The 15,222-nt window shown below is 42.7% G+C and overlaps 1 protein-coding gene across 2 annotated transcripts in view; it reads left to right on the forward strand.

The window, feature by feature from the left end:
* Positions 1-979: 979 nt before the first annotated feature.
* Positions 980-15,222, forward strand: part of LOC126175979 (G protein-coupled receptor kinase 2) — a 203,605-nt gene continuing 189,362 nt past the window's right edge. Inside the window, exon 1 of one of the 2 annotated variants that reach the window (XR_007535630.1) lies at positions 980-1,397. Coding sequence is in view for 1 of the 2 variants with exons in the window: in XM_049923086.1 (XP_049779043.1) it covers positions 1,346-1,397 (52 nt within the window). In the remaining variant the exon portion in view is untranslated. The remainder of the gene's footprint in view (positions 1,398-15,222) is intronic. The other variant, XM_049923086.1, reaches the window with a different exon arrangement.

Consider the following 15,222-nt stretch of genomic DNA (forward strand, 5'->3'; position numbering starts at 1 on the left):
GTATCTGTACGGAATTGTGCATAAGATTACTTTTGTGTGGACTGTCTTTCGAAGAGAATGTGTTAAGGCGCATTTGAAATCCTCAAATTTCTTTAGGATGTCTTTTATTCCATCTAGAATGATGACAGTCTATTTCGTATATTCTTTCGTCTTCCCGTCTATGTTAAAAACCGCGTCCTTTAACTGAGCGTTAAGTTTTATAACAGAATAGATGTAGTGTTTTTGATTGTGAAAACTGATCATAATTTCTGCACAGTGATGACCATGATCGTCAAAAAGAATTAATACGTTCTGACTCTTGTTTTCAGTGTGTGTCATTTTTTGGGGCAATGGTCGATCGCTTTTTTAACAGTTTTCATTTGTATTAACGCTGTTTTTTTTTTATCAGGGCACTTCATAACACAAGCACTTGAGTCCTTCGCTGTAGTATTTTTGCTTCTGGTCCCTTCATTCTGCTTTTCTTTCTCTCTGTTTACAGTTTGTGTAGGTTTTGTTTTGAGTGGTGTACTCGATTTCAGGTATCCTAACAGTTCAGTATTTTCATTTCGAAGTTTCGTTAGATCAGTCAATGAAGTATGAATTGCTGATTGCATACTTATGATGACTCTTTTAAATGTTCAGTATCAGCTACACATTTATTACATGGCATATTTTCACTTTCAACGGCTGTATTTTCGCGAGGTAGAACATTGCGCACATCACACTCGTGAGCCATTTGATTTGACTTCATATACATACCGGTGTTCACTGTTTCTAGGCTAACTTTCCGAACACGTGAGGGATAATGTAGCTTCAAATAAACTCATATAAGACGGAAGAACCGTTAAAGGGTACCAAATGAAAGGTCGTCGCATTTGTGTCTGATGATAAGACGAAAGCGCAGAAACGGCAGTGTTGTCTGGTAGTACTGTAGCACAGACAACACTTGTTCGTTAGGATCTGATAAAGAAAACTTCCGTGTAATAATGGACATTGTTTTAGTTGATACGCGTGATTGAAGGACACACAAAATGATAGAACATTACAATATGGACTTATTTTTTTCTTTATTTGCTGTGCTATTGCATTATTATTACTATATATTTTTTTAAATTTTTGACTTGCGTAGTTGGTGGCGAATGACGCCATTCATGTGTAAGCAATCTAGTGAAGATTGTTATGCCGTGCCTGCTGATACTGTAAATGAATACTGTTAAAAGTGAGACCAAGAACAAAATAAAATATCAACATCAATTGTAACTGCCACCATCTTACCCTGTACACCACATCCGGAGAGAAGTAAACATTTTGATGGGACAGGGTCGATATCGGCCCGGAGTTCGGGAAATTCGGCAAGCTGGAACTCATGGAATTGGAGAATATAGTTGCGAACACCGTTTACTTAAAAGCAAGAGAAGGTAAGTGGGCTACAGTTAATTTTGTTATACTGTTAATAACTACAGATAGCCTATATATTCAAATTTGTGACAGTGGCACAAACAACTCACAATTTTGTGTGTAGTTGCTCGGGTGTATCGAACAGGTTTCAGAGTTTTCCACCAGTATGACACTCTCAGCAATTCAAGTGAACTGTTGGTGTAGAAACACAGTGTCACTCGGAAGAAAAACGATTGGGTTGTTATTGCATTTTGGTCGCATGTATCTACAGATTGTTCACGTTGTTTATTCGATTACATGGAACAGCTTATGGCCTATAGAGGTTTTGGCTACCACAGGATGGTCGTTTTTAATACTTGTTTTCATAACATTGCTAGGATTAGCCCGTGAAAGTTTGGGAAAGGTGATAGACGTGAGCCATAGATGTGCTGATGATATGTGGCATGTGTTGTTAGACCCATTATCTTAATCGTTTTTCAGTACAAAAGTACTGGTGGACATAAATATAGCCAATGACTGCATGTATTTGTATTTCGAGATTTCTAATTAGAAAAAAACATTCCAAAGCCTTTAAAGGATCATAGTATCATAAATTTTTACTTATTATTTAAAGTATCTTCACTGTAGAAAAAGAAAAACGCACTTAACAGAAAATATACGGTTGCTACCAAAAGCAGTTTGTTCCTTTGACTTCAGAGCACCCGATAATTGAAAAGCACGTTTATTTCATCTGTGAGATGCATGGAAAATTAATCTGTTCACAGCTTTTTAGGTTACCAAATGTGGGCTGAGACAATATCAGAGACTTTACAAGACACTTAATAATACCAGAACTGTTACTATTGCTATCACCATCAATACTGTTATTGATGGTACAAGTTTTCAGTGCATGTTGATTGCTAGGTATTTGCTGTGGCCATGTCAATATTTATAACAGCTGTATTAAAGCAAATACATCTAGTTTCTGCCAGATATGATGGGATATGTGGCACATTCCAGTTATAAATTTTCTTTTTTGTGGCCTTATTTCATGTTTTAAATGTCTGACAATGGCATTGACACAAAAATCATAGGATGAGAGTGAATAGGCATGGTTAACTCTGTGGCAAGAGTTTATCACACTAGAAACAAACATTTGTTTCATACATCATTCATATGATTTTTCTGAATTATAACCTGTGAAGAACTGATTGGGTCCTCTCTGCAGAAACACATGCACTTGTCAAGTAGATATAAAAGAGTTTTGTGTGCGCTCCCCCATTGCTTAGTCTGACTTCTTGAGGTATATGAATTGGGGCCTACACCATCGATAGTGCCAGTACTGTTACTTCCCAGAACATACAGATTATAGTGTTACAACAGTCAAAACAAATAATTTGCATTTTTTGTTGTTTATGTACAGAACATCAAAATACTCTTGGAGACTGTTCATTATCTAATACACGTTATCTGAATGTATTTTGCAGGTTTAGTTCTGTGATGAAAATTGTGTTAAATGTGCTGAAGTGTATGCTGAATATGGCAAAGTGCTTTCAAATATGGCTCAAAGATAAACATGAGGTTGTGCTACAGGTCAGTCTGTTACCAGAATCTTTATTTGGCATTCACATTCATTGACTTCAACTCTCAACGAAATTACCCTAGTCCTTCAGCTACTCTTTCGTGTGTGCACTCCATTGCTTAGTCGCCCTTCTTGAGGTCACAACTGAGGATTCAGGTGGTCTGTTTTGACACATTAGTCTTTTTGTACTTCATAGTTTTATTTCTTTTGTTGTTCATCCACTCACTGCCATAAGTAAAAAAACACCATCTTGTTGTATGAATCCATTATTTTAATTAGAATAATACAAAATAACAATTAACTTATGTACACATGGAAGTTCATCTTCTGTGGTATAGGACTATGGTTTTGTAAGTTTGTTAGTCTCAAAGGCCAAATCATTGAAAAAAATTATGTTGCTAGTTTATATGGTGAATTAGATGCTATTGTCGTCATTGCTCCATAAGAGATGAACCTCTTTAAGACAAGTGTTCCTACCAACCTATGTGATCCAGCTGTGCGTACAAAATTGCTAATAAACTTTTTCACCCCCCACCCCCTCTTCCTAGGTCTTTTTAATCAGCCAGAAGACATTGCTGGTTGTCTGTGGGTCATTTTAGTTTGAGATTTTGCTCTAAATATGAAGTCCCATCCATTGTCATGCATGAGAGACACTACTATGGTGCTCAGTGGATCTCTCAAAAGTCGTGTGGAAATTATTCCCAAGTTGTACAATCCATTCTGTAAGGAATTACAAATGTATTGTGGTCTAAAGAATGTTCAAACTTATGTGATCCACTGTATATTCTATAACACATTGTCACGTGCCAGTGCAACAATTCAGTTTGAATCAAAGTGTTTCATTGAGGAGAGAAAATTGGCACTGATGGTAGCAATTGGCAAATTGTTCTAAGTATGTGGCCTTCAACTGCCAGCTAGTGTGTGGTGTTAGACCCTCGCCCTCATGAAACATTGGTTGTGGTGACAGGCTGGTCTGTAACATAGCCCAAGATTTAGGTTAGGTTGGAAGGTGATAATTTGGTTGTGAGAGTTGGCAAAAGCAACAGATATTTGTCAGATAAGGATTATGGTAACAGATTGATCTTTAATTCAGCCAAATGTTTACATCAGTGTTATATTTAACTTACTTTGCCAAATTTTTTTCTTTTTTAGTTCTGAAATCCGAAACAGCAAGCTAAATTCTGGTAACCTTTATTACATAAAGGACAAGTCTCCTACAAGTACTTTGATGCATAGTATGTACATGCAGCATACATAAACTAAGAGAAATGCAAGGGTTTGGTCGACTAAGTAACTTGTACCCAGTTATTGAAAAAAGTATGCACTTGTTAACAGTTTCTGGTTTCTTCAGAGTTTCGAATGATAATTACAAATACATGCGAATCTTAAAGCTGTCATTGACCTGAGAACTGATCTGAACACCACAGTTCTGTACTAGGTATGGTCCTCCGAGGGAATATGCACTTGCCTTCCTCTGCCTTGAATTTACTTAAACGGTCAGTTGTATGCTGACCTAAAACTGTGACAGTGCTTCTTGAAGTTTTTCTCATTTATCTCAAGCAGTGATTTTTTTAAACAAGCAAGAAATGACCTTGAATTCCTAACCACTTGATTTGTTCTTCATTAGCCACAAAGCAGTGCTTAAAAGGGAATAGCTGTTTCAATCTCCCTGTATTTCATAACAATACATATTTTTGCTACCAGTATTTTCACTGTTTTATGATAACAAAATAAAGACCCAGAGTATATTAAATTAAAAGCCAAATCAAGATGTAAGTATTAGTTGCAAGAGTCCTACCATACAAGAGAAGCAGTGTTTCTTCTAATCATAAAATGCAGACTCTTGCGGCTGGTGTTTGCATTATTGCTGATATTTGTTTTTTTGGGGATGAGGCCGTGGTCCAATGCGTAATTCTCTGCCCAACATTTTGACTTCCAATGCTGGAGATGTCATCAGAGGCTTTAATGACTCAAATCAGTTAATTTCAAACAGGCTCAGCAAACTGAACAGTTTGTATGAAAAAACAGAGGACTGAAATTTGACAGGTTGTAGGCGTTAGCGCTAAATAAAACAACCCCCCCCCCCCCTCCCCCAGGGGGCTCAGGGTCCTTTCGTGAGTACGAGCGTGATGAGCGTGGGGCCCTGAGCTATTGCAGCCTTCCTTCCTTTCTCGGGCTGCATTTCCTTTCCCTTCCCCTCCTTTCCTGTCCTTGCTCCTTCCCCTTTGCCCTCTCCTCTCCCTCTCTTGGTGTCCTTGTTTATGTAGGCCCTGCTGTCCTCCTGGTTATGTTGGCTTTGCAATTTGGTTTTGTTGCGTAATTACCTCATCTTTTTGGCATGCTCTCTGGTCCCCCTCTGGGGTTTGACCTCCATTACTAAATTTCTATTCCATAGTGTGAACCATTTGGGGAAGAGCACCTTACCTAGTGTCTCCAACGTGTGTCCTCCCAGTTCCTTTCACCTTTTCCTTCACATCATTGTCTGATGCTAGGGTACATAGCCAACATGGTAGCCAGCCCGCATGGTGGGGTCGCTATGTACCCTTTTGATTGAGCCCTCTGAAAATACAGGGATCACGTGTCTGATACCTGAGCTATGACCTCCTCGTGTAAGCCTAGAGTGGTTGCTTGTCGTCCTGGATCATCAGAACTCCCGACAATGGCCGCTGTGTGAGACGGCCCTTGCTGTTGCTGGGTGGCGCCCGTGGGGAGAGCCCCTGATCGGAGTGGGTGGTATCAGGGTGGACGCTATGCAAATGAAACACACAAGAGTCCAGAACTCTGGTCATTCTTCTACGGCTTTCTCTGCATGGAAATGACTATTTTAGTGCTGCTTCTTCTGCCCCTTCAGCCTTCCCTTTCATGGCTACCCCCTGGGGGAGGGTCAGGCTCTTCAGCTAGGGGCAAAACCTTTGCCCCGCTATCTGCTTTGCACCAGGACTGATGGGGATACTTTCACTAATATCAAACCTTTATTTTTTGCGGAAGACATTGAAGACAAGTTTGGCGAAGTGGACACTCTGAGCAAGATGCGTTCGGGTTCATTGTTGATCAAAACTGCTTCAGCTGCCCAGTCTGCAGCCCTTTCTTCATGTAACCATCTTGGCACAATTCCTGTGTCCATTACCCCCTCCCCCCCCCCTTCTCCAATCAGTCTTTGAATATGTTTCAAGGTGTAACTTTTCACAGAGACCTCATCCTTCAAACTGATGACGAACTTAGGGACAATCACGAATGGCGGGGTGTTCGCTTTGTTCGGCATGTTCAGAAGGGTCTGAAGGACAATCGTATTGATACTGCCTTTGAAGGGGATACCCTCCCTGAGAAGGTCAAGATAATGGTTTATCGATGTGACATGAAGCCATACATCTCACCACCTATGAGATGTTTTAAGAGCTTGCGTTTTGGCCCCATGTCTTCCTGCTGTTTGCAGGCCCCTCTCTGTGGTGACTGTGGGCTTCCACTCCATGAGGGGAGAGCCTGTGATCACCCTCCTGTGTGTGTTAATTGGCATGGCAATCATTCTCCACGTTCGCCGGATTGCCCAGTTTATAAGAAGGAAAAGAAGATACAGGAGTATAAGTCCCTAGATTGTCTAACCTACACTGAGGCTCGTAAGAAGTATGCACGTCTTCATCCTGTGTCCATGACAGCTAGCTATGCTTCTATGCTTAGTTACATCTTCACCCCTTCCTCCCCCTTCCTTGCCCCAGGCCCTTCCCTGTGGCTCTCACACCCTCCACTCTGGGCGCCGCTCCCCCTCCCCAGGCGGAGAGGTGTCCCACTTCGGCGTCTGCCAGTCAAGGGTGCACCTCCCCCTTCCTGGTACCTTCCAGGCCGAAGATCTGCTGCCACACGCCGACCACGAGAACCACGGTCTGTGGGCCCACAGGTCGCCCGATCTCTTTCTGTTCCAGATCTTGCTGCAGCTGGCTCCTTTTTGCCGCACAGCCCTCCTCGATCTCAAACAGAAAAGAAGAAGAAACATAAGTCCCGGGACAAGAAGCCTCTGGTGTCGCCAGAGGTCCCGTCCCCACCTTCACATCTTGACTCTGATCTACTGTTCATGAATGTCACCCCCTCCTTGTTGGTGACAGATGGTGACCAGGCGGCATGACTGGCTTTAGCCTGTTCACTCTCCCCGATTTGAATTATCATTCTGTGGTTATCCAATGGAATTGTAATGGATATTACCGTCACCTTCCGGAGTTGAAATCCCTTATCTTGTTTTACTCTGCAGCTTATGTGGTTCCACAGGAATCTCATTTTACTGATGATCACCCACCGACCCTCTGTGGGTTCCATGCTTTCTGTCGAAATCGAGTCAGATCCCCTACAGGCCTCTGGTGGTGTTTGTACATTGGTCCGTACGGACGTTGCTAGCACGTGGATTCCTCTTCAAACTACATTGGAAGCGGTTGCTGTTAGGGTCCACCTGAACTCTGAGGTCACAGTTTGCAATCTTTATCTCCCTCCTGACAGGACTCATGCCTTAACTGCCCTTCTTCAGCAACTTCCTCCTCGGGGATTTTAATGCTCATCATCCCTTGTGGGGCATTGCATTTCCATTTATTCGGGGTCTTCTCATAGACCAGTTTCTTGCAGACCATGACTTGTGCCTTCTTAATGATGGCTCCCCTGCTCATTTCAGTGCCGGTCATGATACATTCCTTCCATTGATCTTTCTTTTTCCTCCCTCCCCCTTCATTCCACTGGTCGCCACTTGACAACCTTTGTGATAGTGACCACTTCCTGTTGATTCTCTTGTTCCCTTCCCACTCCCTGATGGAAAGGTTACCTCGTGGTCTTTCCAAAGTGCTGTATTGGCCTCTATACACTGCACAGGTCGTTCTTTCTCCCTCTTTGTCAGGTTGTACAGATGATGTCCTACGTGATGTTCTGATGTGATTGTTCATGCCGCTAGCCTTGTTATCCCACATTCATCCAGATCATTTCGCCACCGGCAAGTCCCATGGTGGAGTCCGGCCTTTGCTGTTGCCATCCATGATTGCCATCAAGCTTTGCAACACCTTAAGAGGCACCCATCCTCTGTCAATCTTATTATCTTAAAACGCCTTTGCGCCAAAGCCTGTTACTTAATCAAATGGAGCGAATGGGTGTGTTGGGAACACTTTGTTTCTTCCCTCGGTTCTACTGCCCCTTTGTCACGGGTATGGGCTACACTTCGCATTCTCCAAGGTTGCCGTCGGCACTCTACCCTCCCGGGCTTTGCCCTCCGAATGGCCTTTGCACAGACCTGTTGATTCTCGCAGAACATCTTGCGACCCATTTTGCAACAGCATCAACCTCCTATCCGGCTGCTTTCCTTCACCAGAAACATCAGGTCGAAGCTTCCGCCTTATGTTTCACCCTTTGTCAGTCAGAATCTTACAACGAACCTCTTACTGAATGGGAACTTCTTGCCACTCTCTCTCTCTTCTTCTCGTGATACAGCCCCCGGCCCAGATTCCATTAATAACCAACTGCTTCGACATCTCAGTGCTCCACAACGACATCATCATCTCCGGATGTTTAACTGTATTTGGCTCCAGGGTGACTTCCCTTCTGAGTGGAGGGATAGCATCGTGGTTCCCATCCTTAAGCCTGATAAGATCCCCCTGTTTGTCGAAAGCTATCAGCCAATTAGTCTGACAAACGTTTGCAAGTTACTTGAACGGATGGTTGCCAGTCGGTTCAGTTGGGTCCTTGAATCTCGGGATCTATTGTCCCCTTACCAGTGTGGCTTCTGGGAGGGACGGTCTCCGATCGATCATTTACTTCACTTGGAATCCGCAGTTCGACAGGCTTTTTCCCAGTGCCGCTATTTAGTTGCAGTATTTTTCAACCTTTGCAAGGCCTATGACATGGTTTGGCGCCATCTTGTCTGACTTACACTTCATGAGTGGGGTCTTCGGTGCCCACTCCCGATTTTTATCCACCAGTTCCTGTTCCATCGGTCGTTCAGAGTTCGGGTTGGTACTGTTTTTATTTCTCCATGGACCAGGAGAACGGCATCCCACAGGGTTTTGTATTGGGTGTACTTCTTTTCCTCATTGCTATAGTTGGACTTGTGGCATCCGTCGATCCTTTGGTCATCCCTGCTCTGTATGTGGATGATTTCTGCATTTGGGTTAGTTCCTCTTTGATGGCCTCTGCAGAGGGGCAGCTTCAGGGAGCTATATGGCATGCCTTTGCATGCACTCTCTCACACGGGTTTCGATTCTCTCCTTTAAAATTGCGGGTGGTCCACTTCTGTCACCTTACTACGGACCACCCCGATCTGGAGCTCTACCTCAATGCACAATGATTACCTGTGATCCCACAGTTTCATTTCCTGGGTCTTCTTTTCGACAACAAGCTCACTGGGCTGTCTCATATCAGACTTCTGAAGGTAGGATGTTTCCGTAAACTAAAGTGTCCTTCGCTTTCTTGCCCACACGTCTTGGGGTGTGGACCGCTCTACTAGCCCTGGTGATAGTCTCCTGGTTGAAACTGGGATCCCCCCTCCCTTTCTGTTTGGCGATCCCAGCTTCTAGTTTCTTATGCAATCGCTGTCCGTTCCTCTCCCACTCATCCTTCCTAGTCTATCCTGTTCCCAGACCAAGGACATCACCCACCTGATTCCTGCCCTCCGGCAGGTTTACTGGTTGGGCTCCGCCTTGCATCTCTTTGCTGTGATTTTCGGATTCTTTCTTTGTCCTGTCTCCCACGTTCCTTCCCCAACACTCTTCCTTGGTTAGTTCCTCGCCCCGGATTCAGATGGATTTCCGCCGAGGTCCGAAAGATTCCGTTCCCCTGATGGTGTTCTGTTGTTTTTCCGTTGAATTTTATGGGAGTTTCTGAATGCTGTTGTTTTTTTACATTGATGGCTCTAAATCTGCTGATCATGTGGGATATGCCTTCACGTCCTCTGTTGGCATGGAAAATCATCTCCTGCCAACTACATGTGGGGTGTTTACTGCAGAATGACAGCAATTTCCCAGGCCCTTACCTTTATTACACGGTCCCAACTCAACCACGTTTTATGTACGGACTCAATGAGTGGCCTTCAGGCTATTGACCGGTGTATTTCCCGCGGTCTCGGGCATCCATGACAGTCTAGCTGATCTTCACCATGCTGCTTGTTCCGTTGACTTCCCTTGGGTCCCTGGCTATGTCGGTATCGCAGCTAATGAGCTCGCTGATTGTTTGGTGGGGGGGGGGCAGTAATTTACCACCCCCCTCTCCCCCCTTTCTCTGTAACCCCTCCTGTGGCGAATTTATGGCTTCACATCAAATCCCACTTTGCACAATCATGGGCCAACTCTTGGGAGTCCTCCCTGTCTAATAAACTTCGTGGGATTAAGGTGACACCTGTCCCATGGTGTTCTTCCTTTCGCCTCTCTTGAAAGGACTCAACCATCCTGTGTCGCCTCTGCATCGGCCGTACCAGGCTGATCCATGGTTTTCTTTTGCGTGATGAGCCACCCCCACTTTGTAGTTGTGGAGCCCTCCAGTCAGTAGCCCACATTTTGGTGGTATGCCCCCTTCTTTTGGCTTTGCGTACTAAGTGTAGACTTCCCCGCACTTTACCTTTAATATTGGCAGACGATTCCCGGATGGTTGAACTGGTTCTCAGTTTCCTCTGTGAAAGTGGTTTTTATTTTCAGTTCTGAGGTTTTTAATCTCCCTCTGGAGAAGGGGCAGGGCGGTGAGGGTTGGGGCGTCTCCCACTGTAAGCTGTGTTTGGAGATTCCTGAATCCCCTTCCCCTGGTCAAGATCTCCTTCTCTTTCCCTTTTACTACATTTTTTAATCACTTTTTAGATTTCGTTAGTCTCCTTTTACAATACACACTTTTACATTCTAGCAGTTGAACGCTTTTGAATAGTGGGTGGTCTTGCCTGTACTGCATCAGAGGTGGGATATTTCTTGCCTCTAGCATAGCCTTGGGGTTGCTCACTTGCTGACTTCCTTCATTTTGTTTTCACCATTGACAACAAGACTGCACTTTTATGTTTTTTAGCTTTTTACCTTTTATCGTTGTGACTTTTCTGAGATGTCAGTCCGTCTGAATGGACCACATTTGAAACATCTGAATGGACCACATTTGAAACAAGGGACTGATGACCTTGTTGTTTGGTCCCTTCAACCCCAACCAACCGACCAAATAAAACAAAAAACACCGACTCTTCCCCCCACCGTCAGTGCAGCTCCGCGATTTCGGGCAATGGTTTGATGATGTGAAGTGACGTGGGTACATACGGATGGATCCAGGAAGAAGTAGACGCTTTTTGATAGTCAATATTAGAGGAACAAAATGACATACTATTGCAGTTCTTGTATGGGGTGAAGGTTACTTTGTGTACAAAGTGACCCCCATTAGCAACCAAACAATGTCGATGCCACTGAACTGTTGACCGAATTATAGCTGTCAGTGTTTCCGGTACAATAGCTGCACAGGATACATCGATGGTTTCTCGTAGCTTGTTGAGTGTAGCTGGCTTCTGTTGATAAACTTCATTTTTAAAGATCCCCATAGGTAGAAGTCAAGAGGTGTGAGCTCTGGTGGCAGTGCTGGGCACTCAACAGCTCCTCTTCGACATGTCATATCATCCAGGTAGATTTGCATCCAAGTAGGCCCTGGAAATTTCTGTGGTAGTGCGGCGGAGTGCCACCTTGTTGTAGGTAACATCTTTCATTTCCAGACATCTCTCGGATGGCAGATAAAATCAATATTTGCAGCATATGAAGGTACACCTCACCAGTTACAGTACCTTCAAAGAAGAAAGGGGCAATCAAACTGTATATTGACAGACCACACCACACGTTAATACCCATTAGATTAACACGTTTGTCCATATTAACATGAGGATTCTCGGGAGTCCAAAACACGCAGTTTTGGTGGTTTCAGTACTGTTTAGTTTGAATTGTGCCTTGTCAGATCACATAACTGTCCCTGCAAACCATTCATGCTCACAGAGCATACCTTCAGAGCATTCGCAGTACTCCATCCAGTCCGGGGCATCCTCATTAATAGCATGCAGCGATATTGGAATGTACACTTTCCTCTTTGTAGCCTTCAGAATTTGTTGTATGCTTGATGGCGTACCCTACTTTCACATGCTACCTGCTTCAGACCAAGTAACATATTGCAACCCAACAGTACTGGAAGCTGAACTCGATGTTTTTGGTCAGCCATACCTTTCCTTATGCACATCCTGAACAGTACCGTCGGCTTCAAATTTATCCCGAATTGTTGTACATGTTGTTGGCCGAGTTCCAGGCACGTTACGCCATTGCCTTTGTACCTCCATCATGTTTTCGTATGTCCAGTACTACTTCAGTATGGCCTTGCATTGTTCAAATGATAATCTTACTTCATTCATTGCTCCGTCATCTGTTGGAAGAGGCGTATCAAGATCTGTTGAGAAAACAATGGACTATGCTATTGGGCAAAATTGCAATGATATGTCATTTTGTTCCAAAGATATTTGCTATCAGAGTGTCTACAAGAGAATTATACCTTGCACCATGGCCTTATGCTCATAAAACAAATGTCAGCAATACTGTTTCTTTTAGTTTCCCTTTTCAGGTCCTAACACATATTCCACCAGGGCACTGACTGTATTTTATCATGCCATGAGATGAGCAATATACTTCCCCAAATCCATAAAACTCTCCTAAAGTGATTCTACCATCCACCCAACATATGAAATATGCTAGTCAATGCTTATTCCACTATTATTTTCCAAACCCTTGTCATATGCATTATGTTTTCAATCTGAAGATTGACTTGATGCACCTCTTAATGCCAATTTCTCCCTCGTAATTCGCATCATCTCAGCGTACCTACTACAGCCTACATCCATTTGAACCTGCATACTATATAGAAGTGTTGGTCTCATCCTACATTCCCCTGCCCTTCCCCTATTCTTCCATCTATCACTAATTTAATTGTCCCATGATGTCTCAGAATGTGCCCCAACAGTGTATCCTTTAAGTAAATCTCTGCCACAAATCTTTTTTTCTCCCCAACTCCATGCAGTACATCTTCGTTAGTTACTCAATCTACCCATGTAATCGTAAACATTCTTTGGTAGCACCATTTTTCAACTGCTTCTGATCACTTTTTGTCTTTATTGTGTATCTTCCATTTTTTTGCAGCTCTTTCAAGCTACACTTCAGACATATTTTCCAGAAATGTTTCTGATGACTTAAATATATACTCAGTGTTAATAGATTTATCTTTTTCTGTGAAAATTTTAGTTGCTCTTGCTGGTCTACATTTATTTTACATTGTTAGTTGCTATACATTAAAGTTTTTATTTTTTCCCCGTAAGTATAATTCCTTTTTCTAATTTTGCTTCAATTTCATTTACTGCTTAGTCAATGTAGCCTACAGATTGAAAAACAAAGGAAGTAGTCTGTGACACACCCTTGGCAACTACCAATTCCCTTTGATCTGCTTAGATTCTTATAACTGCAGTCAGGTTTCTGTAAAAGCTGTAAAAAAAAAAAACCTTTTGCTGAATCTACAAATGCTGTAATAGATGGAAGTTTCTCCTTCTTATGACCTATCTGAGTGCCCTGCAACACTCACCTGTCAGCACATGCTGTCTTTGACATTGGAGTTAATACATTCTTGCTGAAGTCTCTCTGTCATCATGCATACCAAGTGGAACAATTTGGTGATGGTTGGTTCTCCCAAGGATCTTAATAATTATGAAGGTATCTGTTGTACTCCACATGCTTTGGTTCAACTTAGGATTTCACTGTTTTGGCAAATTGTTTTCGCAGTATGTCACCCATCTCGTACTCTTCTTTCCTGTCCATTATATTGTTGTCAGGTTTCTTTCAATAATGTATTTATTCGTCCTTTCAGCCTTCTTTGTTTGGTTCGAGCTTGCCATCTTTACCCTTGATGTTCATAGAACTCAAAGGTTTCTTTAGTTATCCTATGCATAATGTCTGTCTTTCTCGTAGCCATGCATGCTTCTAAAGCTTTGTGTTTGTACCCCCAGTGAATCCTTCTTTGAAACTTTGCACTTCCTGTCAGTCTTACTTCTTAGGTGCCTAAATTCCATTTTGCAATCTTCATTTGCCGAATTTTTATATTTTCTCCTTCCATGAATCAACTTTAATATATCCCATGTCATCCAAGAATTTCTGCAGACTTTGTTTTCTGCCTTTTTTTCTTTCCTACCTTCATTACTTGCTCTCTCAGAGCTGTCCATCCCTCATCTATACTATTCCTTATGCCTGTGTCAGTCAGTCATTGTCTAATCTATTTGAAACTCTTGACGTTCTGCATATTTCAATTAATCCAGTGCCAACCTTCATAATTTCCTTTTTCCACAGTTTCTTTAGCTTTAATCTGTAGTTTACTGTTCATAATATACTGGTGTGCAAAATTGAAGAAATGAAATTAACTGCTGTATGGTGTGTCCGCTGCGAAGTAACATAATGTGATGAACCTTGGATCATACATAGAAAGAACTGCTACAGTATAGTACAGAAGGTAACTGAAAGAAACACATGATGAGATGAACAGAAATGACACTTTTATTCAAAGACAGTAATCACAGTGAAGTCGATGTGATTCACTATGGTCCCCGGGACATTATAAAACCCGGGACACGGTTTGCCAGACCATTCATTGAATCGTTGAATACCCTCTCATTCCAAGAGCTGCTCCACTTGTGCTGTTCAGTGTGATAGTGCATTGTCATCCTTAAAAATGAAGTCAGTGCTAAACACACCCTTGAAAAGATGCACACGGGGAAGGAGTACTGTGTCACAATGGTCTCGATCCATGATGTGTTATGTTCATACATTTGGAGGTCAGTATGCCAGTATGCCAATGCAGTATTATACTTCTCCACATCATAACACCTGCACCATCAAAACATTCATGTTCGACAATGTTCCTGGGTGCATTATGTGTTTCTATCTCTCACCACATGAGAGTTCGTCCAGCATTATTGAGCATTGTTTTGATGGTGCAGGTGTTATGATGTGGTGAAGCATTAATATTGCATGGGCGTACTTACCTTCAAATCTTTGAAAGGTGTAGATTCACCAATCAGCATTATTATGACACTATACTTCTTCCCCATGTGCATATTTTCAGGGAAGCATTCATCCCTGACTTAATTTTTGTGGGTGGCAATGTACAACCACATCACATTGGACAGCATAGGTGCAGCAGCTCTTGAAACGAGAGATATTTGGCAAGAAGACTGACCTGCTCGATCCCCAACGTAAATCCCATAGAACACGGGTGGCATGTATTGTGGAGTTGTA

The sequence above is a fragment of the Schistocerca cancellata genome, chromosome 3 (genome assembly GCF_023864275.1).
Source record: "Schistocerca cancellata isolate TAMUIC-IGC-003103 chromosome 3, iqSchCanc2.1, whole genome shotgun sequence".
NCBI lineage: Eukaryota > Metazoa > Arthropoda > Insecta > Orthoptera > Acrididae > Schistocerca > Schistocerca cancellata.